Raw genomic sequence first — 25,710 nt, 5'->3', positions numbered from 1 at the left:
AAAATCAAGTGCATATGATCAACACAGATTCAACTCTTCTACCAACAGTGAGTCCTCAATAGTTTCTGTAAACAGAAAGAGGCAGGCATTTTTCTAACAACTTCTGGTACCTCATTAAAGGAGACAGTTGTCCCATGCTACAGACCCCTAACAATTGGAGTCCATAAATATTTCAGACTATTAGGATTTAGTTTACTAACTTTGGAAAATCATAGCATGTATCTTTATGGAAACCCTACCACTAAAGCACTGTGACATACAAATTCTAACTGTACATGGTCCATGGAGGTTTGTAGGAGCCCATATCAACTCGGGCTAGGGATAAACAGATCACTCAGAGAGCTATCAATTTTTAACATAGGGAGAAGCCGAGCAGAAAGGGCATTCGACAAATTCTAAGAAAGTCTCCCCAGTATAATTTTCCTTCGATCAAAATGAATTCCAAATTAGATACAAATTCACATACTTGCAAAACCAAGTCCAAAACATCTTCTAAAATATTAGCCATTTTTAGACTTTTGTGTTTTATGAATATTCTATGTTCAGTTCCAAAAGTGCAAATATATACAAATAAATGACAGCAAATATATCTAAACCATAGTTCAACAGGTGACATATCTCTTAATTGGCCAATGGATTAACCAAGTTCTCTATCCATTTTTTTTTCCTCTCTTGAAAAAGAGAATTTCACTGCGTAACATCTACACTAATGGAATGGGTCTGGGTGGACAGGATGCATAGATAGTACACTTCAAAGTCAAATGTATTCATCTGAGATTAACTCAATCTCAATTAATTTGACATTAATCAATTTCAGTAAGTCTGAGATTTTTGTGTGGAAGTGAAAAGAGAAGGGTGGGTAGGTCAAAGTTGACACCACTACTAAAATAATCATTTTTTAAAAACTATCGATGATATGGGGCACCTGACCGAGGTGGCTGAGTCGGTTAAGCATCCAACTTCGGCTCAGGTCATGATCTCACCATTTGTGAGTTCAAGCCCCACGTCCAGCTCTGTGCTGATAGCTCATATCCTGGACCCTGCTTCAGATTCTGTGTCTCCCTCTTCTCTCTGCACCTTCCCAGCTCTCTCTCTCTCTCTCAAAAATAAACATTAAAACAAATTACAAAAAAAGTTAAAAACTATAGATGATATAACAATAATTAACATTTACTAAGGGCTTCCACACAGCAAACACTGTGGGTTTGCTGGGTCAACCTTTTTTTCTGTCCTAAGACCTCTGGTAATTCTGGGAGGAGAGCTACCACAGTCGATGGTCTCTAGACTGGATCTGGTTTCATGATGCATATTTTACAAACTTAGTTTTATGTTTTGTGTGGATTCCCTCTTACCCAGCTAGTTAATTTTTCTCCAGGAAAATTTCCACCAAGCACTCAAAAGTACCTCAGGGCCTTAGAGGAATAAATGTGTTCCTAAGCACCCAACATGTTACCAAGAGTGACATAGGATTCTCTAGTTACAAAATACTCATGAGAATAACTCCAGAAAACTAATGAGAATATGTAGAATTAGGATCTTGGGAATAATGTTTTATCCTAAAATGAGAGGTTACAATTGGATTTTTCTTACATCTGTATCATCACTAAACATACCTCCTTAACAATCAATGCCAGTAATAACATTTATTGAGTGCTCTTATACTAAGTTGTGTACTTACCCTCCTATGTTCATTATTTAATGGTTGCCATCTATAGGGTATGCACAAACTATCCCAATTTTACAACTGGAGTGCAAAAAAGCTAACTAACTTGCCCAAAATCAATCCCCAGTAGATACAGAATTGAGAGCCAGGCTTTCTGACTACACAGCACAGCTTCTTAACCATAATAAAATAGTTCATCTCCTTAAGAGATTACCTGATTTGTGTTTATAGCAAACTACAAATAGTATGGAAGTCAAGAAGGAAAGATGCATTTAGGAAAAATGCTCTATAAGAACTCCAACAGAAACAGAAAGTCAAGGAATCTTTTCATATTCAAGTGCAGAGTCCTGGGCTACACTCAGTAATGTTCTTGGTCTTGGATCAAATACATTGAGATAAAAACTGATCTTAGACGGTGGATTGGAAGATAGTGGTGGAGTAGAAGGATCACAGGCTTGCCTCATCCCATGAACACAACTAGATAACCAATACCTGAATACCCCAGAAACTGACCTGCAGACTGGCAGAACAAACTCCACAACTTTATAAAGGTAGAGAAGAGGCCACATAGAAGAAAGCATGAAGTGCGGTGACAGACTTGGGAGAGAAATGGATCCTTGTGCTGCAGTGGGGAGGGAGCCAGGGTCACAGACAAGGGTGAGACACCGGGGAGCACAGGGGAAAATGGATTCCCACAGTAATTGGCTTAAAATGCACGAGGGGTCTAATTTTGTGACTTGTGGCAACCAACAGGGCTTAAAGCGTGAACTTCTTTCTAAACGTCAGTGGACTTCGAGGTGCTTGGGTGGCTCAGTCGGTTGAGCATCCAACTTCAGCTCAGGTCACAGTCTCAAAGTTCATGGGTTCAAGCCCTGTGTCCATCTCTGTGCTAACAAACAGCTCAGAGCCTAGAGCCTATTTCAGATTCTGTATCCCCCTCCCTCTCTCCCCTTCCCCTGCTCATGCTCTGCCTCTCTCTGTCTCTCAAAAATAAATAAATGTTTAAAAACAATTTTTTAAATAAATAAATAAATAAATGGAGGTCAGTGGACTTGGCTAGGATAGAGCCGAGAGGGCCCTGCACTGTTCTTGGAGAAAAGGCAAGCCAACAACTCACGGACATACAGCGTGGAAACAGCAATCTGAAGAGCACCTGGGGCACCAAATAGGGAGGTTATTTACTCATTTTGGAGTGTATCCCAGAGAGGCAGCATTCATGGAGAGACAACTCTGGGAATGAAGGAACTGGCCATAGCCATCTCCCACCACCACCCTACATGCTACTAAACAATGAATGAGTCAACCAGGAAATCAAAGAAGAAATTTTAAAAATACACGGAAACAAACGAAAATGAGAACACAATGGCCCAAACCCCAAGATGCAGCAAAAGCAGTTTTAAGAGGGAAATTTATAGCAATACAGGGCTACCTCAAAAAAACAAGAAAAATCTCAAACAACCTGACCTTACACATAGAGGACCTAGAAAAAGAACAACAAAACCTAAAAACCAGCAGAAAGAAGGGAATAATAAAGATTAGAACAGAAATAAAGGATATAAAAACTAAAAAAAAATAAATAAATAAACCCGCAATAGAACAGACCAATAAAATCAGGATCTGGTTATTTGAAAAAACTCAATAAAACTGATAAACTTCTAGCCAGACTTATCAAGAAAAAAAGAGAGAGAAAGACTCAAATAAATAAAATAACAAATGAGAGAGGAAAAATAACAACCAACTCCACAGAAATACAAGTAATCACAAGCGAATATTATGAAAAAGTATGTGTCAACAAGCTGGACAACCTAGAAGAAATGGATACACTCCTACAAACATATAAACTACCAAAACTGAAATATGAAGAATTAGAAATATAAGACTGATAACCAGCAAAAAAATTGAATCAGTAATCAAAAAAATCCCAACAAATAGAAGTCCAGGGCCAGATGGCTTCGCAGGTGAATACTACCAAACATTTAAAGTACAGTTAATATTTATTCCTCTCAAACTATTCCAAAGAATAGAAAAGGAAGGAAAACTTCCAAATTCATTCTATGAGGCCAGCATTACTCTGATCCCAAAACCAAATAAAGACACCACTAAAAAAGAAGAACCACAGGCCAACATCCCTGATGAACACAGATGCAAAATTTCTAAACAAAATGCTACCAAAATGAATCTAACAATACATTAAAAAAATCATTTTCCACAATCAAGTGGGATTTCTTCCCCTAGGCTACAAGAGTGGTTCAATATTCACAAATCAATCACTGTGATACATCACATCAGTAAGAGAAAGGTAAGAACCACATGATCATTCATTCATGATAAAAACCCTCAACCAGGTAGGTTTAGAGGGAACATATCTCAACATAATAAAGGCCACGTATGAAAAACTCACAGCTAACAACATCTTTAATGAGGAAAACCTCTCAGTTTTCCTAAGGTCACGAACAAGAAAAGGATGTCCACTCTCGCCACTTTTATTCAACATAATACTGAAAGTCCTAGCCACAGCAATCAGGCAACAAAAAGAAATAAAGGGCATTCAAATTGGTAAGGAAGAAGTAAAAGTTTTACTATTTGCAGATGACATGATACCATACATAGAAAACTCAAAACACTCCATCAAAACACTGCTAGAACTAACAAATGAACTCAGTAAAGTCACAGGATACAAAATCAATGTACAGAAGTCTGTTGCATTTCTATACACCAATAATGAAGTAGCAGAAAGAGAAATAAAGAAAACAATCCCATTTACAATTGTACCCAAAATAAGATATCCAAGAATAAATCTAACCAAAGAGGTGAAAGACCTGTATTCTGAAAACTCTAACACACTAATGAAAAAAATTAAAGACAACCAAAAGAATGGAAAGACATTCCATACTCTTTGATTGGAAGAAAAACTATTATTAAAACGTCTATACTACCCAAAGCAATCTACACATTTAACGCAATCCCTATCAAAATACCAACAGCATTTTTCACAGAAATAGAAGAATCCTAAAATTTGTATGGAACCACAAAAAGGCCCTGAATAGCCAAAACAATCTTGAAACAGAAAAGCAAAGCTGGAGGCATCACAATTCCACACTTCAAGTTATATTACAATCAATGGACCAGAGTAGAAAACCCAGAAATGAACTCACAACTATGAGGTCAATTAATCTTTGACAAAGCAGGAAAGAATATCCAATGGAAAAAAGATGGTCTCTTCAAAAAATGGTGTTGGGAAAACCAGCCACCAACATGCATATGAAAGAACTGGACCACTTTCTTACACCATACACAAAAGTAAATTCAAAATGGATAAAAGACCTAAATATGAGGCCTGTAATCATAAAAATCCTAGAAGAGAACACAGGCTGTAACTTCTTTGACACAACCTGCAGCAATTCCTTTCTAGATACATCTCCTCAAGCAAGGGAAACAAAAACAAATTATTGGTACTACATCACAATAAAAAGCTTCTGCAAAGGAAACAAGCAACAAAACCAAAAGACAGCCAACATAATAGAAGATATTTGCAAATGACATATAAGATAAAGGGTTAGTATCCAAAATATACGAAGAACTTCTCAAACTCAACTCCCAAAAAAACCAAATAATCCAATTAAAAAATGGACAGAAGACACGAAAAAATATTTCTCCTAAGACGATATCCAGATAGCCAACAGACACATAAAAAGATGCTCATCCGGGGCGCCTGGGTGGCGCAGTCGGTTAAGCGTCCGACTTCAGCCAGGTCACCATCTCGCGGTCCGTGAGTTCGAGCCCCGCGTCGGGCTCTGGACTGATGGCTCAGAGCCTGGAGCCTGTTTCCGATTCTGTGTCTCCCTCTCTCTGCCCCTCCCCCGTTCATGCTCTGTCTCTCTCTGTCCCAAAAATAAATAAACGTTGAAAAAAAAAAAAATTAAAAAAAAAAAAAAAAAAAAAAAGATGCTCATCCGGGGCACCTGGGTGGCTCAGTCGGTTGAGCATCCGACTTCAGCTTGGGTCATGATCTCACAGTCTGTGAGTTCAAGCCCCGCATCGGGCTCTGTGCTGACAGCATAGAGCCTGGGGCCTGTTTCAGATTCTGTGTCTCCCTCTCTCTCTGCCCCTCCCCCATTCATGCTCTGTCTCTCTCTGTCTCAAAAATAAATAAACGTTAAAAAAAAAAAAAAAAAAAAGATGCTCATCATATCTTACCATCAGGGAAATGCAAATCAAAACTACAATGAGGTAACACCTCACACCTGTCAGATTGGATAAAATCAGCAACAGAATAAACAACATGTGTTGTTGAGGATGGGGCGAAAAAGGAACCCTCTTGCACTGTTGGTGGAAATACAAACTGGTGCAGCCACCGTGGAAAACAGTATGGAGGTTCCTCATAACGTTAAAGACAGAACTACCTTATGATCTGACAATTGCACTACTGGGTATTTACCCAAAGAATACAAGAACACTCATTCAAAGGGATACATGCACCCCTAAGTTTATAGCGGCATTATTTATAGTAGCCAAGATTTGGAAGCAGCCCAAGTGTCCACTGATTGGTGAATGGATAAAAAGTGTGTGTGTACACACACACACACACACACACACACACACACACACACACACAGGAATATTATTCAGCCATAAAAAGAATGAAATCTTGCCATTTGCAATGACATGGATGGAGCTAGGCAGTATTATGCTAAGTAAAATAAGTCAGAGGAAAACAAATACCATATAATTTTACTCCTATGTGGAATTTAAGAAACAAAACAATGAGCAATGGGAAAAAGAGAGACAGAGACAGAGAGAGAAGCCAACAAACTCTTACCTACAGAAAACAAACTGATGGGTCACCAAAAGGGGGGGGGGGGGGCGTGAAGTAGGTGATGGGGATTAAGGAGTGCACATGTGATGCATACCGGGTGATGTATGGAATTGTTGAATCACTATATTGTACATCTGAAACTAATATAACACTATGTTAACTAACCAGATTCAAAATGAAGCTTAAAAAAAAAGAAAGAAAACTGATTTCAGAGATCAATCATTTACTGCCACTGATTTCCACACCCCTTATATTTTCATTTCCTCTTCTCCCTTTATTTTTTCTTAAATTCTTCCTTCCATCTTTCCATTTGGGGGCCATTTGAAAAGTGAGTGTACAACCTTACAAAAAATAAAGCAATACAGATTTTTTTGTTTTCATATTCAGATGAAAACAAAGCAAGATAGGAAGGCAATACTGTGTAGGTAAAATTGTTCAGGATTTAGAGTCAGACATGCCTAGGTTTTAATCCTGGCTTTGCCAGAATTTCCAGTTCTGGGAGCTCTAAGTGACTCCGTCACTCTGAGCCTCAGTTTCTTCTTCTATAGATTGGCAATAGTACCACCTTTATGGGTGGTACTTTATGGGTTGTTATGAGACTTGTCATAGCTGTTGTCAATGACAAGAGACAACAAAAACTCATTAGGAAGATACTGAACCAAGATTTTGGCTAAAAAGGAAAAGACAATGACAGGTGCCAAAAATCAGGGTAGTTAAGAAGTAACTTACTAGATAAGTAAACACAGGTGAAAGGAATAGGTCAGTGAGTCTCAAGTGGGGTTAAGAGAAAGATTACAAAGGGGTTGGTAAAAATTTTTGTGGATGTCAAATATAATTACTATCTTGACTGTCGTGATGGTTTCATGAATACATACATATGTCAAACTTATTGAATTATATACTTTAAATATGTACAGTGTATTGTAGATCATTATACCTTAATAAAGCTGTTTAAAAATTAAGGCTTGACAACAGAATTGCAGAAAAACGATGTATACAATTTTATACTAAAGACTCACTTCCAGGAGTACATATATTGGAGTAATTTTTCTATTCACAGATCACTATATTTGATTTGCTAATATTTTGTTAAGAATTTTTTGTTTAGGTTCTTGATGAATATTGGTAAGTAATTTTCATTGTTTTAATGTTTTTCTCTGGTTTGGTGTCAGAGTTATGTTGGTTTCTTATGAGGAATTAAAGTACCTTTCTCCTCCATTTTTTGAAATAATATTGCTAAGATTGATATCTTTGTCTTGAATGTTCAGTAGAATTCACTAGTGAAATTATCTGGGCCGGAAGCTTTCTTTGTGGGAAGGTTTTAAATTATATATTCATTTTCTTTAATACACCTAAGGCTACTCTGATTTTTTATTTCTTTTTGAGTCAGCTTTGGTAATTTGTATTAATACTTGTGGGATACAGTTAAGGAATTTGTGTATTTTATTCAAATCGCGAAATTTATTGGCTTAAAATTGTTCATAATATTCCTTTGTTTTCCTCTTAATGCATCTAAGATCTATAGTGATGCCCCCTCTCTCATTCATAATGGTCATTTGTGCCTTCTCTCTTCTTTTTTGTCAAACTAGAGTGTATAATCATCTTTTCAAAGAACTACCTTTTGTTTTCATTTATTTTTCTCTACTGTTTTTCTGTTGTCTATTTCACTGATTTCTGTTGTTATATTATTTCCTCTTTTCTAGTTATTTTAGTTTTCATTTGTAGTTTCTTAAGGGGGAAGAACACTGATTTTAGACCCTTCTCCTCCTCCTCGTCCTTCTTTCTCCTTCTTGCAAACTGTGAAGTCATGACCTGAGCTGAGATTAAGAGTTGTACACTTAACCAACAGCCACCCAGATGCCCCGACCTTTCTTCTTTTTTAATATAAGCATGAGTGTTTCCTTCCAAGTACTGCTTTAACTGTATCCCACAAGTATTAAGATGTTATATTTTCACTTTCATTCCATTCAAACTAGTTCCTAATTTCCCTTCTGATTTCTTGATTCAAGCTTTATTATGTTGTTTAATTCTTCAAATATTTGAGAATTTTCCAGATCTTTCCAAATCCACTTGGTCAGAGAATACAGTCTGTATAATTTTAAACCTTTTTAATCTGTCGTGATTTGTTTTATTGCCCAGCAGTATAGTCTTTCTTGGTGAATGTTCAATATATGCTTGAGAAGAACGAGTATTCTGTTGATGTTAGGTGGAATGTTCTAGAAATGTCCATTAGTTCCCATTAGTTGTACTAGTGTTTACATTTTCTATATTCTGGTTTTTTGTTTCTTTTTTTATCAATTACTGAGAGAGAGGTGTGAACACTTCCAATTATAATTGTGGATCTTTTTTCCTCCTTTCAGTTCTGTCAGTTTGTACTTCACATATTTTAAAGGTCTCACTGATTGCATACATATTTACATTTAGGATTATCATGCCTTCGTGATGAATTGACCCCTCTATCAGAATGAAATGTTCTTCATCCCTGGTTATATTCCTTGTCCTAGTGTCTATTTCGTCTGATGCTAACATTAGCTACTTTATATTTCTTATGCTTTGTGTTTACATAGCATACCTTTTCTCCTCCTTTCACTTTCAACCAATCTTTGCCTTCATATTTAGTTTCTTGTAGAGGGCATATAATTCTTTCCCATTATTTATTTACTTGATCACTTTCTTTTAATTGAGGGATTCATCTAGTTTTGAAGACTAAGTTCTGAAATAAAGTTAGGTGGCAATTCCTCTGGATTAAATATGATTAGGTTATAGCAAATCCATTCTACCCATGTACGGCCCCAAATTAACCAGTCTTACCTTTAGAATAGCAAACCACTATAAACATTAGAATTCTGTAATATTATCTGAGGCTTCCAGCCTGAAGTCTAACAGAAATGATTTTCCTCTGAGGTTAAACTGTTGCACCAGCAATGGGTTGTGCCTTTCCTAAGTATCTGGAGAGACAAGTCAAAGTGGAGGTAAAACCAGATTAAACCTACTTCTACTAAATACTGCCAGGTAATGTATACTGACATCACTTTCAGCTCTCCTAAAATGAGCTTCTTTTATGTTTCCCAAGGTTTTCTTTTACCATAAGATCTAAAACCACATCATCTTTTGACTAGGTAGCAAACCATCAAGTGCTTCTTCTAGGTATATATCTCCCATTTTTACTGGATCACTTACCTTTCTATTTTATAATTATATGGGACTCTTTGCAAGAAGAGATTCCATCTTATTCCTTTTGGATCCTAGTACCTTGCACTGCAACTGAGAGACTGTGGACCCACAATAAATGTCTGTTGAATGAATAAATGAATACATGGGACACATGAAGAGAACCTCTTCTATGAGAAATGTGGCTGGAAATCTATTAGAGTCCAGAGGCTGACAAGAAAGAGGAAGAAAGACAACATTCAACCTGCCAAATCCACTCTCTCTTCAACGTTCACCAAAAGGTGAAATTTTCACTTAGTACCACAAAGCCAAAACTACAGAAAGGCATATTTGCTAACAGCAAAATAAACAGATCTCCAGTGGTGAGGGGACGCCTCTATAAAACAAGAGCTATTCAGGGCTTCATTTGTGCCACTTATGTAAGATGTTGCGGAAGAACTCTGGCTTGTGTTAGAGTTGGTTCAAGGTCGAACATACACTATCCTGAAGAAGCTCTAATGAATACTGGGCCATGTACAAGAAAAAAAGGTCAAAGCTCATCACTGGAATACAAGGAAGGGAAAAATCATAGATAAGCATCTGAAGTCAAACCAAGAACTGAAGAGGAAAAGATCAAGAGACTAAAAATCCAAATAGGTGAGGTCAGAGGCTGTAGCCAGAGTTAACTTAATACTGATGGTGGCCTCTTTGTGACTAAGTGCCTTCTTTCAAAAGAGGAGTTTGGAGTTTGCCCTGAAGTCCTGTTCCCAAGTGGTAAAATCAAGCCCTTCTGGGAGTCCCACTGCTGTTTCCTTCAATCCTAGCATTCTCTCAGTCTTAGAAGACAAGCTTGGGTCCTTCAGAGTATATAGCTGGTGCTGAGGTAGGGCTAGGACACTTTCCTAAGCTCCATGATTTCAGGACTCAGTATCAGACAGTCCAAAGTTTTGTTCAAAAAATAGTCGCTGATATATTATGGCTTACTGAGAAAGCACTCAGACTGTGTAGCAACTAGATCTGGGTTTATATCTAGTTCTGCCTCTTCCCACCTGGCCTTAGGTAATTTACTTAAACCAACTCTGTTTCTTAACCTTTAAATGGTAATATTGAGAGATTCAAATTTCAGAGAGTTGTGGTGAGAGCTAAGTAAAATAACCACAAGATACTTTCCATTCCACAGGTGGTTATTTCTTTCCAACTGGTAGTGAGTAACTTGACTGGGCCCTTGCAAATGTAAGCATGTGCCTCTGGGACAAGAAAATACATATGGGCATGCACACACACACACACACACACACACACACACACACACACACCCCGTGCCTCTCTCTCATACCTATCACCCTTCACAGAAGTCAAGGACACCAAGTAATACAGCTCTTTGACATGTAAAAGCAAACATGTGAGCCGCTGTTCTGGAACATATGCTTTATGTTAAATACCAAAAAGCTAAAATATTGGTTGGGAGATTACATGAATGTTTATGATAAACATGAAATGGTCAAAACAAGAAACTGCAAAGTTCTACCTTCTGGCTTTGAGGCCCTTCTCCCTCATCCAAGGCCCCATCCTCTTGCTGGTCATAGGCAGGGCCTCCCAGGATTCGGATTCTCTTCTCGCACTGCTTCTTAGCCACAGTCAGTTGGTTAATGTACCTTTTCATATTCCTGGCCCTTAGGAGATCAGCTTTCATTGCAGCAGTTTCTTTACCTTGAATGGGATGGATGGACAGGACCCAGTCAGAGGACAAGGTATGAAAAGGGGAACATAACAACACTGAAAAGATTGGTATCTGATGTGGTACATTTTGAACAGTGGGTATTGTTCATACTACACACATATGTATATATACTCTCAAAGAGAAACACCATTAATTTCTAAATATAATTTGTACATATACCACTGAAAAATCCTACTCAAGGGTAAAACATTAACAAAAAACCCTTCTCCTCTGTATATATATACTCACAATGTGCATGTATGTATGTGTATTTAAATATCTTTACATGTATGTGTAATGTACACAGAGCCATTCATAAGCATGCAGTGAGTGCTCTGTGTCAGGCACTGACGAGGCATTCGGGACTCAAGACCAATTGTTAAATCTCGTGGATTTCTAGCAAGGCAGAAATCCAAAGATAGGATTAGCAATTACAAGCATAATATCGGCTATAAAGAAAACGTGTAGGTACCCTTGAGCTGCTTAACCAATGCTTCTAAGCCAGGTTTCCTTAAGCAAATTACATTCAAACAAAATGAAAAAGGAGTGGAGTGTGGCAGACAGAGGGAGCAGCAAATATGAAAGTGAATGCCCTGAAGCAGGAAAGAGAGAGCTTTGGAGGAACTGCAAGGGCCCATGAAGCAGGTGCAAGGGAAGCTAGAGATCCAAAGTGAATCTGGAGGAGGCAGGAGCCAGACGACATAAAGCTGTTTAGCCCATAGAAATAACTTCAGCCTTCAGTTCAACAGCACTGAGCGGCTTCTAATGGGTTTTAAGCAAGAGTAGGTCATAAATGGATTTATATTTTTTAAAGATTATACAGGAAGGATAAAAAAAATAATTGAAGGTAAAAGACTGCAGGTAGAGAAACCAGTTGGAGTAGCCAAGGAGGGAGATGGTGGCCTAAACCCAGGTCATGGCAATGTCAGGAGAGAAGACTGGAAGCATCTGAGAATGATTTATAGACAACAGGACCCTGTGACTGAGCGGACAGCAAAGAGGACAGTGGCTGAGCAATGTAAAGAAAACAGACGTATCAAAGACGGCTCCCAAGTTTCTGCCATGAGCAGCCATGGAGGTGGTGGGGCCAATTATGAACCAGGGAACATTACAGGAAAAGCAGGTTTATGATGTGGCAGATGATATTTGCCAAAGGTGGTCACGATAAGGTCTTTCATCTTACTTACTCTTTTTACTGTGTCACTTCGACAATCTCCCTCTGAGAAGTAAGATATGTGCTCCCTTTTCTCGAATCTGGGTGGGTTTGTGATTATAGAGTAAGTGAGGTGATGACTTCTAAAGCTAGACTGTAAAAGGCCACTGACCTGGAGCCCTGAGCTGCTTGGTAAAGTCATCCAGCAGCCATGAGGCCTCCATGCTTTGAGGACGCCTGAGTGGTCAATGGAGAGATCTCCACGGAGAGGCCCCCCCCAAGACCACAGCCCTGGCTAGGACCTCAGCCCACATCCAGTGGCACCCTGGCTCCGTGTGCATACACCATCCTAAAGGTGAACCGTCCAGCCACAGTCAAGAGAGAAGAGCCACTCCTGCCGAACCTGCTAAAACCGCTAATTCGGGTGCAGAAGAAGTACCTGCTGTTTAAGACACTGCACTTTAGGGTGGTTTGTTACACAGCAGACAACAGGCAAATTAAAGGCATTTGGCTACCTAAGCAGAGACATAAGGTGTGGAGTTCAGAAGCGTTCAGCACTTGACAGTAGCTGAAGTCACGGGAGTAGAGACAACCCAGGAAGAACTAAAATGGTCCCAGTACATAATCTGAATAAACCCTACATTTTTTTTTTAAATTTTTTTTTTCAATGTTTATTTTTGGGACAGAGAGAGACAGAGCATGAATGGGGGAGGGGCAGAGAGAGAGGGAGACACAGAATCGGAAACAGGCTCCAGGCTCTGAGCCATCAGCCCAGAGCCCGACGCGGGGCTCGAACTCACGGACCGCGAGATCGTGACCTGGCTGAAGTCGGTCGCTCAACCGACTGCGCCACCCAGGCGCCCCAATAAACCCTACATTTAATGGCGAGAATGAAGAAAAGAAGCTGGCAAAGGGGCTGGTGAAGGAGAGACAGAAGGTAAATGTGAGAGTGCGGTTTACGGAGAAAGAATGTCAGCAAAACAGGAGAAACAGTATTTCTTGTCTGTTACTGCAGAGCCTCCTAACTGGTCAGCACGCTTCCACCTTCACCTCCCCTCCAGTCTTTATCTCAGCACAGCAGCCAAGGCAAACCTATTAAAACATCAACCCAGGGGCACCTGGGAGGCTCCGTCGGTTAAGCATCCGACTTCCACTCAGGTCATGATCTCACGGTTTGTGCGCTCGAGCCCTGCTTCGGACTCTGCATTGACAGCTCGGAGCCTGGGAGCCTGCTTCTGATTCTGTGTCTCCCTCTCTCTGCCCCTTCCCCACTCATACTCTGTCTCTCTCTCACAAATAAACAAACATTAAAAAAATTAAAAACAAAAAACAAAAAAACATCAACCCAATCACATCATTCCTGTGCTCAGAAACCTCCCCCAGACCCCCATTTCACCTGCAGCAAAAGGCAAAGCACCTTTAAGGGGCTCGAAGGCCCTACACTCTCCAGGCTCATCCCCTCCTACTCTCCACAGTCAGCCACACCACTTGGTGTGGAACACTTGCGGTTCCCTCCTTTTTAAAATAACAGCTTTATTGAGATATACTTCACATACAATTCTATTTAAAGTGTAAATTTAACTGCATTTAGCGTATTTACAGACTATGCCACCATCACACTTTTTTGAATACTTTCATCACCCCCAAAAGAAGCGAGGTACCCATTAGTCACCCCAACCCTCTCAGCCCTAGGCATCTTTATGGGGCTTCCTCTATGGATTTGCCCATTCTGGAGACTTCATGTAATGGAATCACGTAACACATGGTCTCTGGTAACTAGCTTCCTGACCGCCCTGGGTGGTTCCCTGCTCAGGGCTGTTTTATGCCTCCTCTCAGCGTGACCCTTCCATCCCCCACGGATCTGCATGGCTCACTCCTACCTCCTTCAGACCCTCAGTTCAGGTCTCAGGGAAGCGCCTCCCTGGGCACCCTATTTCTAACAGCAACCCCCACCCTATAACACTGCCTTTCTCCCTCTCTGCTTTACTTTCCCCATAGCACGTATCATCACACTTCTATTTGACTTATTTATCCTGTAAGTAGATCCTCTGAAGGTCGGCATTTTATTTATACACTACTGTATCTCCAGCACCTATAACAATGCCTGGGAACACAGTGGAGCTCACCAAATGTTTGCTGAAGGAACAAGTGAGCTGTGTCCAGTATTACTGAGAGGTCAACGACAAAATAGCTAACATTTTGCTAAGTGCTTACTATGTTTCAGGTATTATGCTTCTCTAGAACTTGGGCCCTAAAGGAGAGAAATAGCATTCTCACCTCCCATTCTTCAGTTTACTCCAACAACATGGTTTCTACTCCTCGTCTCCACCAAATCTGCCGTTGCCAAGATCACTAGTGACCTCCATGTCAAATATAGTGGAAAGTTTTCAGTAGAGTCTGGAATCAGACTTACATTAGAATCCGGGCTCTGACACTTAGGAATTATGTGGTCTCAGCAAGAATTTTTTAAGGTTTAATTTAAAAACATTTACGATGGCATGTTTCCTTATGTTGGCATTATACAATTTCAAGTAAAAGCAAAAAAAATTACACAAAATTGATTTTTAAACATGACTAAGCATTTAGTCATTTCCTTGTGGAAAATGGACTGGCTTTGCATACACAACATAAAGGCAGGGCTGGGTTGAAGGAAGGCTTGTTGTTGTTGTCGTTTTTAATGGGGGAGAGATGAGCTGGTTTTAATGCTCATTTAAGAGAGAGACAGTTAAGAGTTAAGAGAGAGAGAGGAGAGAGAGGTGAGGTGACAGATGGGGAGTGGCATCCAGAAGATAAGCAAATAGATCAGCTTTGGAAAAAGGCCACTACAGTAACATGGAAGACAGAAGAGAAGGTGTACATAAAGCAAGTTTGTATTCTGGTGCCTAGAAGCTGGGGGCGCTTCCCTTCACATGGTCTCTGTTTCCCCAAGGTAGTGAGTAAGGTTATCTGCTGAGAGTGAGGTAAGTAAAAAGGGTGAGTGGTCAGAGGCCTGTGGAAAGCGAGGGGAGTATGAAATCCCCTGTGGAAAGCACAAGAGCAAGCTCCCTTCGGAAACAGTGAGATTGTTTTAGGCAATGTTCAGGGCCAAGGTGAGCCCTCGATAGATATAAATATTCCTAGGCAGGTCAGATCAGCCTTCTGGAGGTGGGTCATAATGTGCTTGGCTTAGATCAGAAGTACCCACAATAAAAGAAGGGAGTCTGTGTACTGCTTCTTGGTGCCTCTTAATGTGGAGTCTAAGTAATGTTCTATGGAACTCAGCAGAGACCATCAATTCCCTAGGACGATCACCATTACCTCTCCCATGTTCCACTCAGTCAATGTGTGCAAATGCCTGAAACAGTACCAAGGCAGGCTGAACAAGTAACTGAAAAGACCTAGAAGAGTACCACAAAACATGTGATCTTTCAGAAGCAGCTTTTGCCAGTACTTAGCACAGAGGGTAACAGATAGACTTCAGGTCAACAGACGGCCTTGTTCCAGAGGGTCTGTCTGATATTACAGGATGACTTTTCTGTATGTGTGCTGAGGGGATATTTTCATTTGACTTCAGTAATAGTTTCTCAACTTGTCCTACGCTTGGCTGACAGGCCCTAACCAAAGAACTTAGTAACTCAACATTCTTCTTCTTCTTCTTCTTCTTCTTCTTCTTCTTCTTCTTCTTCTTCTTCTTCTTCATCATCATCATCATCATCATCATCATCATCATCAAATACTCAAATAATATTTGAGTCATCATTATCATCATCAAATACTCAAATAATATTTGAGTCCCCTTCATCATCATCATCATCATCATCATCATCATCATCATCAAATACTCAAATAATATTTGAGTCCCCTTAGTGGCAGAGTCCCCTTAGTGGGAAGATAAAGGTAAATGTAAGTCTTTCCCCAAATTAGTCTGTCACAAACTAGGATGCTTTGTGTGTGTGCCTAAAGAAATACATGCTTGGGACAGTCACATTTTCAGAAAAAAAAGTTTTCATTTTTAAAATATGTATGTTTAAAGTCTCAATTTGATACATATTTAAAATACTCTTAAGTTTGGGAACTAAAGAACTTCCTTTTATAAAATAAATCTAGACCACAATTTTAATTTGGGGTTAAAATAGGCTATTAAAGAGACCTATATAGCAAGAAACTGACACACATTTATCAACAACCACATTCTTCTCCTAAGAAAACATAAAAGCCTTTCTAAAAGCACAAAAACTAGAAGCAAACTCCAAAGAGAAGGAAGAAAGAAGGAGAATAAACCATCTAAAACCCAGCTGCAGGGCTGAGAAGAATATTTTTATGTTCTACTTGAATGTCGCCTGCTCACGTGAATACGTTCTTGTTTGTTAAAGGGCGATACAATGCCATTGTCTGATCACAAAGCCTGTTGCTAACAAATTCAACAGCAGCTTGTTGCTTAGAAAATTCTGTTTATTTTTGCCTCAGAAAACCAATGCCATGTTCAGGGCTAAATGACTAACATGGACCTCATGCAGCCCATGTGTCTGTTGCACAAAAATCCTTGTAAATCCGCGATGCGGATGAATATGCTTTGTGACCTGAAAACCCATTCAGCCCGGAAATATCCAGGCCAAGAAAAGTATAGGCAAGTGGGTTCGCGACAATACGCTGTGGCCCCGCTCAAATCAGATTCATGTAGCTGCTTCTCTGTAGAGCGTTAGCTGCATGCTGTGCATCGTTACAAATCGGTTAATCACACAACTGTTTGATCTAGCTTAAAAAAGAAAGCCAGGGAGATAAAACAGTGACGGGTGAAACAATGGTTGGTAGCGGCTCTTTTAAACTGGTGCCAAGATGGATATACAAGTGACAGAGTATTCTAAAGCAATTAGTTATGAATATTTACTGTTCTTCCTTCTGGATAGGCCAGATTTTAGTGAAGTCAGAACAAAAGAAAACGGGTTCACTGGGTTCCTTTGCTCAAAGAGAATTTGGCTTAGACGTTAGGTGAACAATTTTGGCTACAGAGACATTACAGTAGACCTATGGACAACAGCGTAGCACTGCTTTTTGCTTTAAACCTTCTGCCCATGATATAGTTCTTCCTTAAGCAAGTGAGAGTGTCTTACAGTAAAATACAAACACCAGGGAGAACTATTAAGCACTATTCCTAAGGAGGCAAAGGAGAGAGTGCAGTCATTTACAGTGCAAACTAACGACTCCAGAAATAGCGCAAGCATAAATGGATTAAAATGGCACCATTTTATTTTTTCAGGTACTAGACAATGTCGGGAGCAGAGTATTGTTTCTCCTCTCCCGGCACGCTACCAAATCCCAAGGCATCTCCTAACAGCAGCACTCTCAGCAGGTTGATTGGGGGATTCAGGGGATAACAGAGCAGGGTTTCTCACGAGAGACATTTGGGGCTGGGTAAATTTGTCTTGTGGGGGCTGTCCTGTGTAGAGCAGCATTCTTGGCCTCTACCACTAGATGCCAGTAGCATCCCTTCCCCCAGACGGGACAACCAGTAAGGTGGCTGGACATGACCAAATGCCCTAGGCACCCTGGGGGACAAAATTGTGCCTTGCACCTCCACCCTACAGAGAAATACTAATATAGAGGTATAAACTCTGTGACAGTAAAGTAGACAAGGCTGCACACTCACCCCTTCCCCTGACTCCCCAGCATGTGGTTCTCCTTCCCAGGATGAACAGGCCTCCTCATGCCCCCCCCAGGCCCTCAACATAAAGAATTAAGGGAGCTCCTCACTGGAAAGTGTTGGGCCTCTATTCCTCAACTTGTGTCCACAGATGAACAATCCTTTGAGTCTCCATTGTACATGTAAATACAAGTTTTTGGGTTTTTTTTTTAAGTTTGTTTTTGAGAGAGAGAGAGAAAACAACCAGGGGAGGGGCAGAGAGAAAGGGAGACACAGAATGCGAAGCAGGACCCAGGCTCTGAGCTGTCAGCACACAGCCCAACTCAGGGCTCAAACACACAAACCCTGAGATCATGACGTGAGCCAAAGTCAATCACTTAACCAACTGAGCCACCCAGGTGCCCTTAAATGCAAGGTTTTTTTCTTTCTTTCTTTTTTTTTTTTTGTAATGTTTATTTATTTTGGGGAGGGGCAGAGAGAGAGAGGGAAACACAGAATCCGAAGCAGGCTCCAGGCTCTGAGCTGTCAGCACACAGCCTGACACAGGGCTCCAACTCACGAACCGTGAGATCATGACCTGAGCCAAAGTCAGACACTTAACTGACTGAGCCACCCCAGCACCCCGTAAATACAAGTTTTAAGAAACTCCCTTGAGAGGTGGGTTCAAGAAACAGGTATGTATTTACCTAGGGACTGGTCAAGTTTCAAAATGAAAAATGGTGCTTGATTTCTTAACACGAAACTGACACCAGTTCTCAGCAGTTACTAATCTTCACAAACTTCTTCAAAACTATCTGAAAACCACCTCAAAAGCTGCCCGAGAACAAACAAACAATCAATCAATACATATATATATATACACATATTTATCTTACTTTTCAACTTGAGGCCAGTATGTTCTTTTTCAAAAAGAACAAATGGGATTTTCTTATCATACCGAACACCCAGATTTCATAGTCTGAAGTGTCACTCCACTGTAGTAGGAAGAGTACTTGAGGAGTAAGCAGAAATCATAGCAGGAGCTGATGGCGGAACCACTCACGTTATCATGGGAGAAGACTACAGAGATCTTGTAGTTTGACCTTGCCCAGCCTGGTCAGACATGCTTACAGCACACTTTCTACTTCCTCCCTTTAAATGTCTCAAGTACTGAAACTTGTAGTACTTCCTTTGGCTTAAGGTCCTCCAACATGCTTGTGATAACGTTTTTAAAGTAATAGTGTCGTATCAACTATATCCACACAATAAATTACCAGGAGAGTCCTGCTCCCAAATTGGAGCCATGAGTTGAACAGGTACAAGACACATACTTAGGACACAGATCTGGCCCAATAATTTGTAAGCTTCTACCAGGACTTTCATAACATTTACCTTTGTGAATAAGCAGCACGGTGGGAAGAGACCAGGAGTAAAAATTAGGAGACCCGAGTTGAAGTTCCAAATCTGTGTGTGACTAACTAGTTCTAGTTACACAGGGTTATGTTGCTTACTATCGCTGAGCCTGAACTTCATTTGTGTAAATGTGGGTGTTAGAATATGCGATGATTAAAGTTTTCTTGGGGTACGGAGGTGGAAGGACTCCTACAGTGTTGGGAGACTACAGAGAGAGTAGTGGGTGTGCCCTGAGCCCTTCACCCTTTGAGGCCGAGAACGGGTGGGGGCCAGGGGGCCTGGCAGGATGCTGGCCAAGGGATAGCAGGTGCTAGAGGCTGCTGTCCTCACAGCAGGAGGGCCGCTGTGGCAATGGGCTGGGGCATCTTCTAAGGTCAGGCAATTCAGAAATTAGGAGCCATTTGTATCAGAGTACAGCAATGCTCAAAAATCAGATCACATCAAAGCACAAGAAAGGACCCTGAGAAGTCCATTAGAGTCTACAAATTAGCTACCCTCTTTCAGGCAGAGACACCTTTAAATACCAAATCAGACAAAGAAGGTACATATTATCTTTTAAAATAATTCCTAATGGAAACCATTATGGTTCTTATCAGCAATTCTGTGTCCATATACACATTTAATATGTTCTGAAGTTCTTCTACAGTTCTGCTTGATATATTCGATTTTGAAACTGTTTACTTATACCCTAAAGAAGATGAACAACTTGACCAAAGCCTCCCCATCTATACTATGAGCATCACTCCCAAGGGTGTACTATTTATATTTAGAAGTTTCTAGCAGACTCAAATCAACATCACATCCTTTGTTGTAGTCAACTGAGGAATTAGCACTCTTGCATCACCTTAACTATTCTTAATAACATTTCAGGATTCAGAACAGAAAAGAAGGCTTTAAAAAGGGAGCTGAAATACTGGACTTATTCCCACCAAACTGTAGGGAAAGTTTAGCCCGTGTCCCCATATTACTTAGAATTCCTATACTTGACCAGTGTCTTAGTTCATTCAGGCACCTATAACAAACACCACAGACTAGGTGGCTATCAACAACAGAAATTTCTTCTCATACCCCTGGAGACTGGTAATTCAAGATGAGGGTACTGGCATGGCCAGGTCCTGGTGAAAGCCCTCTTCCAGGGGGCAGATGACTATGTTTTTGCCATTTCTTTACATGGTAGAAGTTACAGATCTTAGGGCACCTGGCTGGCTCAGTTGGTTAAGCATCCAACTCTTGATTTTTTTTTTTTTTTTTTGGCTCAGGTCATGATCTCACAGCTTGTGAGATCGAGCCCCACTTCAGAAACTTTGGGGTAGGGTCCAGGAATCTGCATTGTAACAAGCCCTCCAGGTGACTGGGATGCACACTATAGTTTGAGAACCACTGCTCTACAGGATTAAGTCCAAACTTCTTAGGATAGCTTACAAGCATCTTTAGTATTGGCTCCTGTCTTCCTATCAATCCTTGTATCTTCATTACATGCCAAGCACCAGCACAGTATCTCCCTTGACATGGCTTATACAAAGGAGGCCATTCCACAACTGTCTTCTTTGTGGACATGTGGTACCATCTACCCACATCCACCTGACAAGCCCAGAAGGAAATGAGAGCCACTCAATTGTTCCAACTCAACTCTGCTACTCTAAAGAAAAAGTCTTTCTTGACCACCTGTTCCAGGTAGAGCGGACTGTTCTGCACATCTGTGCCACGACTAAACCCTGAACACGCAACGCTCACTGCATTTATCGAATGGTACTCTAAGTTTGTATGTGTGTCTACCTGTCTCCTTGTTAGACTATGATCTCCTTGAGGTCAGAGACAGTTTTTTTCATTGCACAGCTGTACCTAACACATAATGGCATTCAAAACACAGTTTGTTGAATGACTCAAGACCTACCTCTGGTGATTAAGACTTCCTTCAGGGTTTTTCCTTCTCTACTGATAAAAACTCAGGAGTTGTCTCACCTACCCAGAATCAAGGGAAGTGGGGTTGTGATCAGAGAAGAGAAATTCAAGATAAAATATAAAGATAAGTAGGAGCTACCTAGACAGAGTGAGATTGAGAGTAGGGTAGCATTCCAAGAAGAATCAGCAAAACAGGCAAAGAATATGAGGCAGGATGAATCACGGTGAGTTGAGGAAATAGAAACATTAGTGTGGCTAGACTACAACAAGAGGGAGTAGAACAGCAAGAGATAAGGCTGAAGACAGTAACAGGGACCAGAGCAAGCAGGACCTTGTAGATTTCATGTCTAAGAACAATGAAAAGACAATGAAGGGTTTTAAGCATGGAGGTGACATGAGGATATCTGCATGTTTTTTTAACCATGTGACGTCAGTATGAAAAATATATCAAATAGGGGCAGGCGTAGATATAAGGAGACCAATTAAGCTATTACCATAGTTCAAGAGAGATTAGTGGTGGAAGATGGTGGTTTAGAGAAAGAGAACAGAGTTGAGATATATTGTGAAGGTCAAACTTTGTGATGATAATGGACTAGTCATTGTATACGATGAAGAAGGAATGAACAAAGATGACTTCTAGGTTTATGACATATGGATGGGTGATGATATCATTCACTGAGACTAAGAAACTAAGAGGATGACCAGTTATGTGGTACTTTGATTTGCACATTTTTTAAAAAAAATTTTTAATGTTTATTTTTTTGAGACAGAGAGTGTGAGTGGGTAAGGGGCAGAGAGAGGAAGACACAGAATCCGAAGCAGGCTCCAGGCTCTGAGCTGCCAGCACAGAGCCCGATGTGGGGCTCAAACCCATGAACTGTGAAATCATGACCTCAGCAAAGTTGGGTGCTTAACTGACTGAGCCACCCAGGCACCCCTGATTTGCACATTTTCATTTGGAAATGCCTTTAAGATACTGAAATAAAAACACTGAGTAAGCAGTAGTAAATAGAGCAGAGAGGTTCTGTAGATGGAAATTTGGAGATTTATCAGCATATAGATAAAGGAAAGAGAAGACCAGCCTGGGAATGGGTATAGGCACTGCTACCCAGCAGAACTTCTGTGGTGATGGGGGCACCTGGGTGGCTCAGTTGGTTAAGCATCCAACTCTTGATTTTAGCTCAGGTCATGATCTTGATTTGTAAGTTCGAGCCCCACATCGGGCTCCACACTAACAGTGCACAGCCTGCTTGCACGCTCTCTCTCTCTCAAAATAAATAATAAACTCAAAAAAAAAAAAAAAGAACTTGTGTGGTGATGGAAATGTTCGTTCTGTACTATCCAATATGGTAGCCACAGATGGTTACTGAACACTTGCTTTTTTTTTTTTTTTTTTTTTTTTTTTTTTTTTAATTTACATCCAAGTTAGTTAGCATATAGTGCAACAATGACTTCAGGGGTTACTGAACACTTGAAATGTGGCTTGCATGACTGAAGAACTGGGTTTTAAATCTGGATTTACCTTTAATTTAAACTTGAATAACCATATATGGCTAATAGTTCTTATATTGGACCACACAGGTATAAAATAATGAGAGGGTTAGAAACAAACACTGAGGAACTCCAACAATGTCAAATGCACCAAACGGTCAAAGAAAATGAAGACTGAAAAAAGTTCACTGAAGTTAGCTAGCTGAACTCAGCTAAACTTCCCAAATTCCATGACCAACAAGCAGTTGAGGTTATTAGTGGGTAAGATTTAGGCTTTAGTAAATCAATACATTTGGCCAGAATCAATGATAAAATAAGGTCAGAGGTAAGAAAATTTTGTGAGTAAACTAAACCTTCTGAGACTAATTGTTTCAAATTGTTCCATATCTGTAAGTTTTCTCTAAGACCTTTTCCCCTAATTATACCTAATATAATTTTCGTATCCACAAGACAAGGAGATGAGTTCCATAATATAATTTTTTTTTATTTCTAGGACTTATTTTCCCTAGAATCGTATCAGCAATTAAACTGCTGAAGCACTGTTAAGATGTTAAAAATTATTTGATACCTTACTTCTTGAAAATATAAAAATCTCCCCCCAAAAGAGCCATCAAAAATCAAATTAAAATTTCTACCTCATTAAGGAGAGTAATTTGCTCCTCATTTATGATACACTAATCTACAGTGAATCTAAAACACATGCAGAAGTTTATGTGGATTGGCTGGAGCTTGCTGAAACCTCAAAAGCCTTATTTTGAACCTTCCTGAATATACAAAGCAAAGCGGTCCCTAGGCCTTCCTCTGTCATCCTGAGTTAGCTGATTGGCTCCTTAAGGTTTCAGAGGGCACATAATCAGGTAATTTCTCCCAACCTGTTATACAGCAATTTTTTCCTTAAATCTTCAAAGCATTTTTGCAATTGCAAAACATTTCTTAATTGTCAATGATTGTGACTGAAAAGGACTTGCCAGAAATAGCTTTATATGGAACAACAAAACTACATTTATAGTACATATATATATAGTATATATATATAGTGATATATATGTATACATTCATAAATACATAAATACATATATACATTCATAAATAAAGTTCCCATCTCTAAGTTGAATCCTAAGTATTCTTAGGATCTTCTATCTGTGCATTCTTTTTTTTAGATTCTTCACTTTCCCACCCACAAAAGTAACGTGGCAAGAAGGAGAAACAGCATTGGGAATGAAAGTGCTTACAACTGCACACACAACCTGGTGGCACTTCTACATGGTCACTGTCAGATATAAAATGAGCACAGGCTGATTTTCCAAATTTAAGAAAACAGTGTAGACAGGTGGGGCTTAAGTCAAAAGCTTCACATAAAGACTGACGTTTTCCCCTGATTCTTTGAGAGTATTTTTACTAGATCACACTATCCCTAAAATGCAAAGATCTCTAAAAACGACTCAACAATTATGTTTTGGGGAGACTTCTAACGCTAAAACTTTAACTTTCCTTAACGATTTTTACAGGGAAGAAAATAAACACACAAATTTATTTGAAATACATTAAAGATCAAGTTGAGGAATGATATCATTACTATCTGGAACCAGTTTTTAAAGTAACCTTTTATCTGCCAGCCACATATCAAAACTCCAAATCTTACAGACAAAAAAGAACTACTTCTGGGGCACCTGGGTGGCTCAGTTAAGCATCCAACTTTGGTTCAGATCATGAACTCACAGTTTGTGAGTTCAGGCCCCATGTCAGGTTCTGTGCTGACAGCTCAGAGCCTGGAGCCTGCTTCGCTTTCTGTGTCTCCCTCTCTCTCTGCCCCTCCCCAGCTCACGCTGTCTCCCTTTCTCTCTCAAAAAAAAAAAAAAAAAAAACCCAAACATTAAAAAAATTTAAAAACCTACTTCCTATAAGACTCAATATGTTACTGATTAAAGAAAAAGTAAGGACAATGGGGATGCTAAATTTGATCTTCCTTTTTCATTAAAAAAAAAAAGTGCACTTAAATTACAGCAACCTAATTCTTTAAAATGGAAGCCACCTACATAATGAATTTAAACAGTGAGACAGCAGATGATATTATGAATTCGGAGAAGTCACTTCAGACTGGTATACGCTATTCTCCTCCAATAATGGAGAACACCGCATCGGCTCTGCAAGGATACTTGACTTGGAGACAGGATAAAAGGAGACTATTAACGGAGGGGCGCCTGGGCGGCGCAGTCGGTTAAGCGTCCGACTTCAGCCAGGTCACGATCTCACGGTCCGTGAGTTCGAGCCCCGCGTCAGGCTCTGGGCTGATGGCTCAGAGCCTGGAGCCTGTTTCCGATTCTGTGTCTCCCTCTCTCTCTGCCCCTCCCCCGTTCATGCTCTGTCTCTCTCTGTCCCAAAAATAAATAAACGTGGGGGGGGGGGGGGAAGGAGACTATTAACTATCACCTCTATACTGGTAACATGCAAATATGTTTCTGCAGGGCTGCGCTCTTTCTCCACAGTGTGAATCCCAGCTTACAAATGCCGAACAGGTACTTTTCTATCCTGCTATCCCTGCAAATCCAAAACACCCGAGACCAGTCCCTCATACACATTCCCTGACTCTTTCAGTGTCTTCACTGAGAAACCCTGTATGATCGTCGAGAGCACCCAACCTCAAGACTGAAAGGAAGGAGTCCTAGAGACATAAAAGGACACGTCCGGGTTTCATTAGGAAGCTAGCAAGAGAAGCTCACTTGAACAAGCTCTCCTAACTGCTGCCCTAGTCCTGTCCTCTACCCTAAACTTCACCTCACCAACCTGAAGCAAAGGGACAGAA

General features: G+C 40.2%; 1 protein-coding gene across 3 annotated transcripts in view; it reads right to left on the bottom strand.

The window, feature by feature from the left end:
* SNX25 (sorting nexin 25) overlaps nucleotides 1–25,710 on the bottom strand; it is a 132,938-nt gene that overhangs the window by 33,642 nt on the left and 73,586 nt on the right. For all 3 annotated transcript variants that reach the window (XM_045453754.1, XM_045453741.1, XM_045453746.1), the window contains exon 7: nucleotides 11,158–11,339. In XM_045453754.1, the coding sequence (XP_045309710.1) occupies nucleotides 11,158–11,339 (182 nt within the window). The remainder of the gene's footprint in view (nucleotides 1–11,157; nucleotides 11,340–25,710) is intronic.

Source organism: Leopardus geoffroyi, chromosome B1, assembly GCF_018350155.1.
Source record: "Leopardus geoffroyi isolate Oge1 chromosome B1, O.geoffroyi_Oge1_pat1.0, whole genome shotgun sequence".
NCBI classification, from domain to species: Eukaryota; Metazoa; Chordata; class Mammalia; order Carnivora; family Felidae; genus Leopardus; species Leopardus geoffroyi.
Note: the sequence above shows the minus strand (reverse complement) of the source record. Positions and strands in the feature narration are given on the sequence as shown.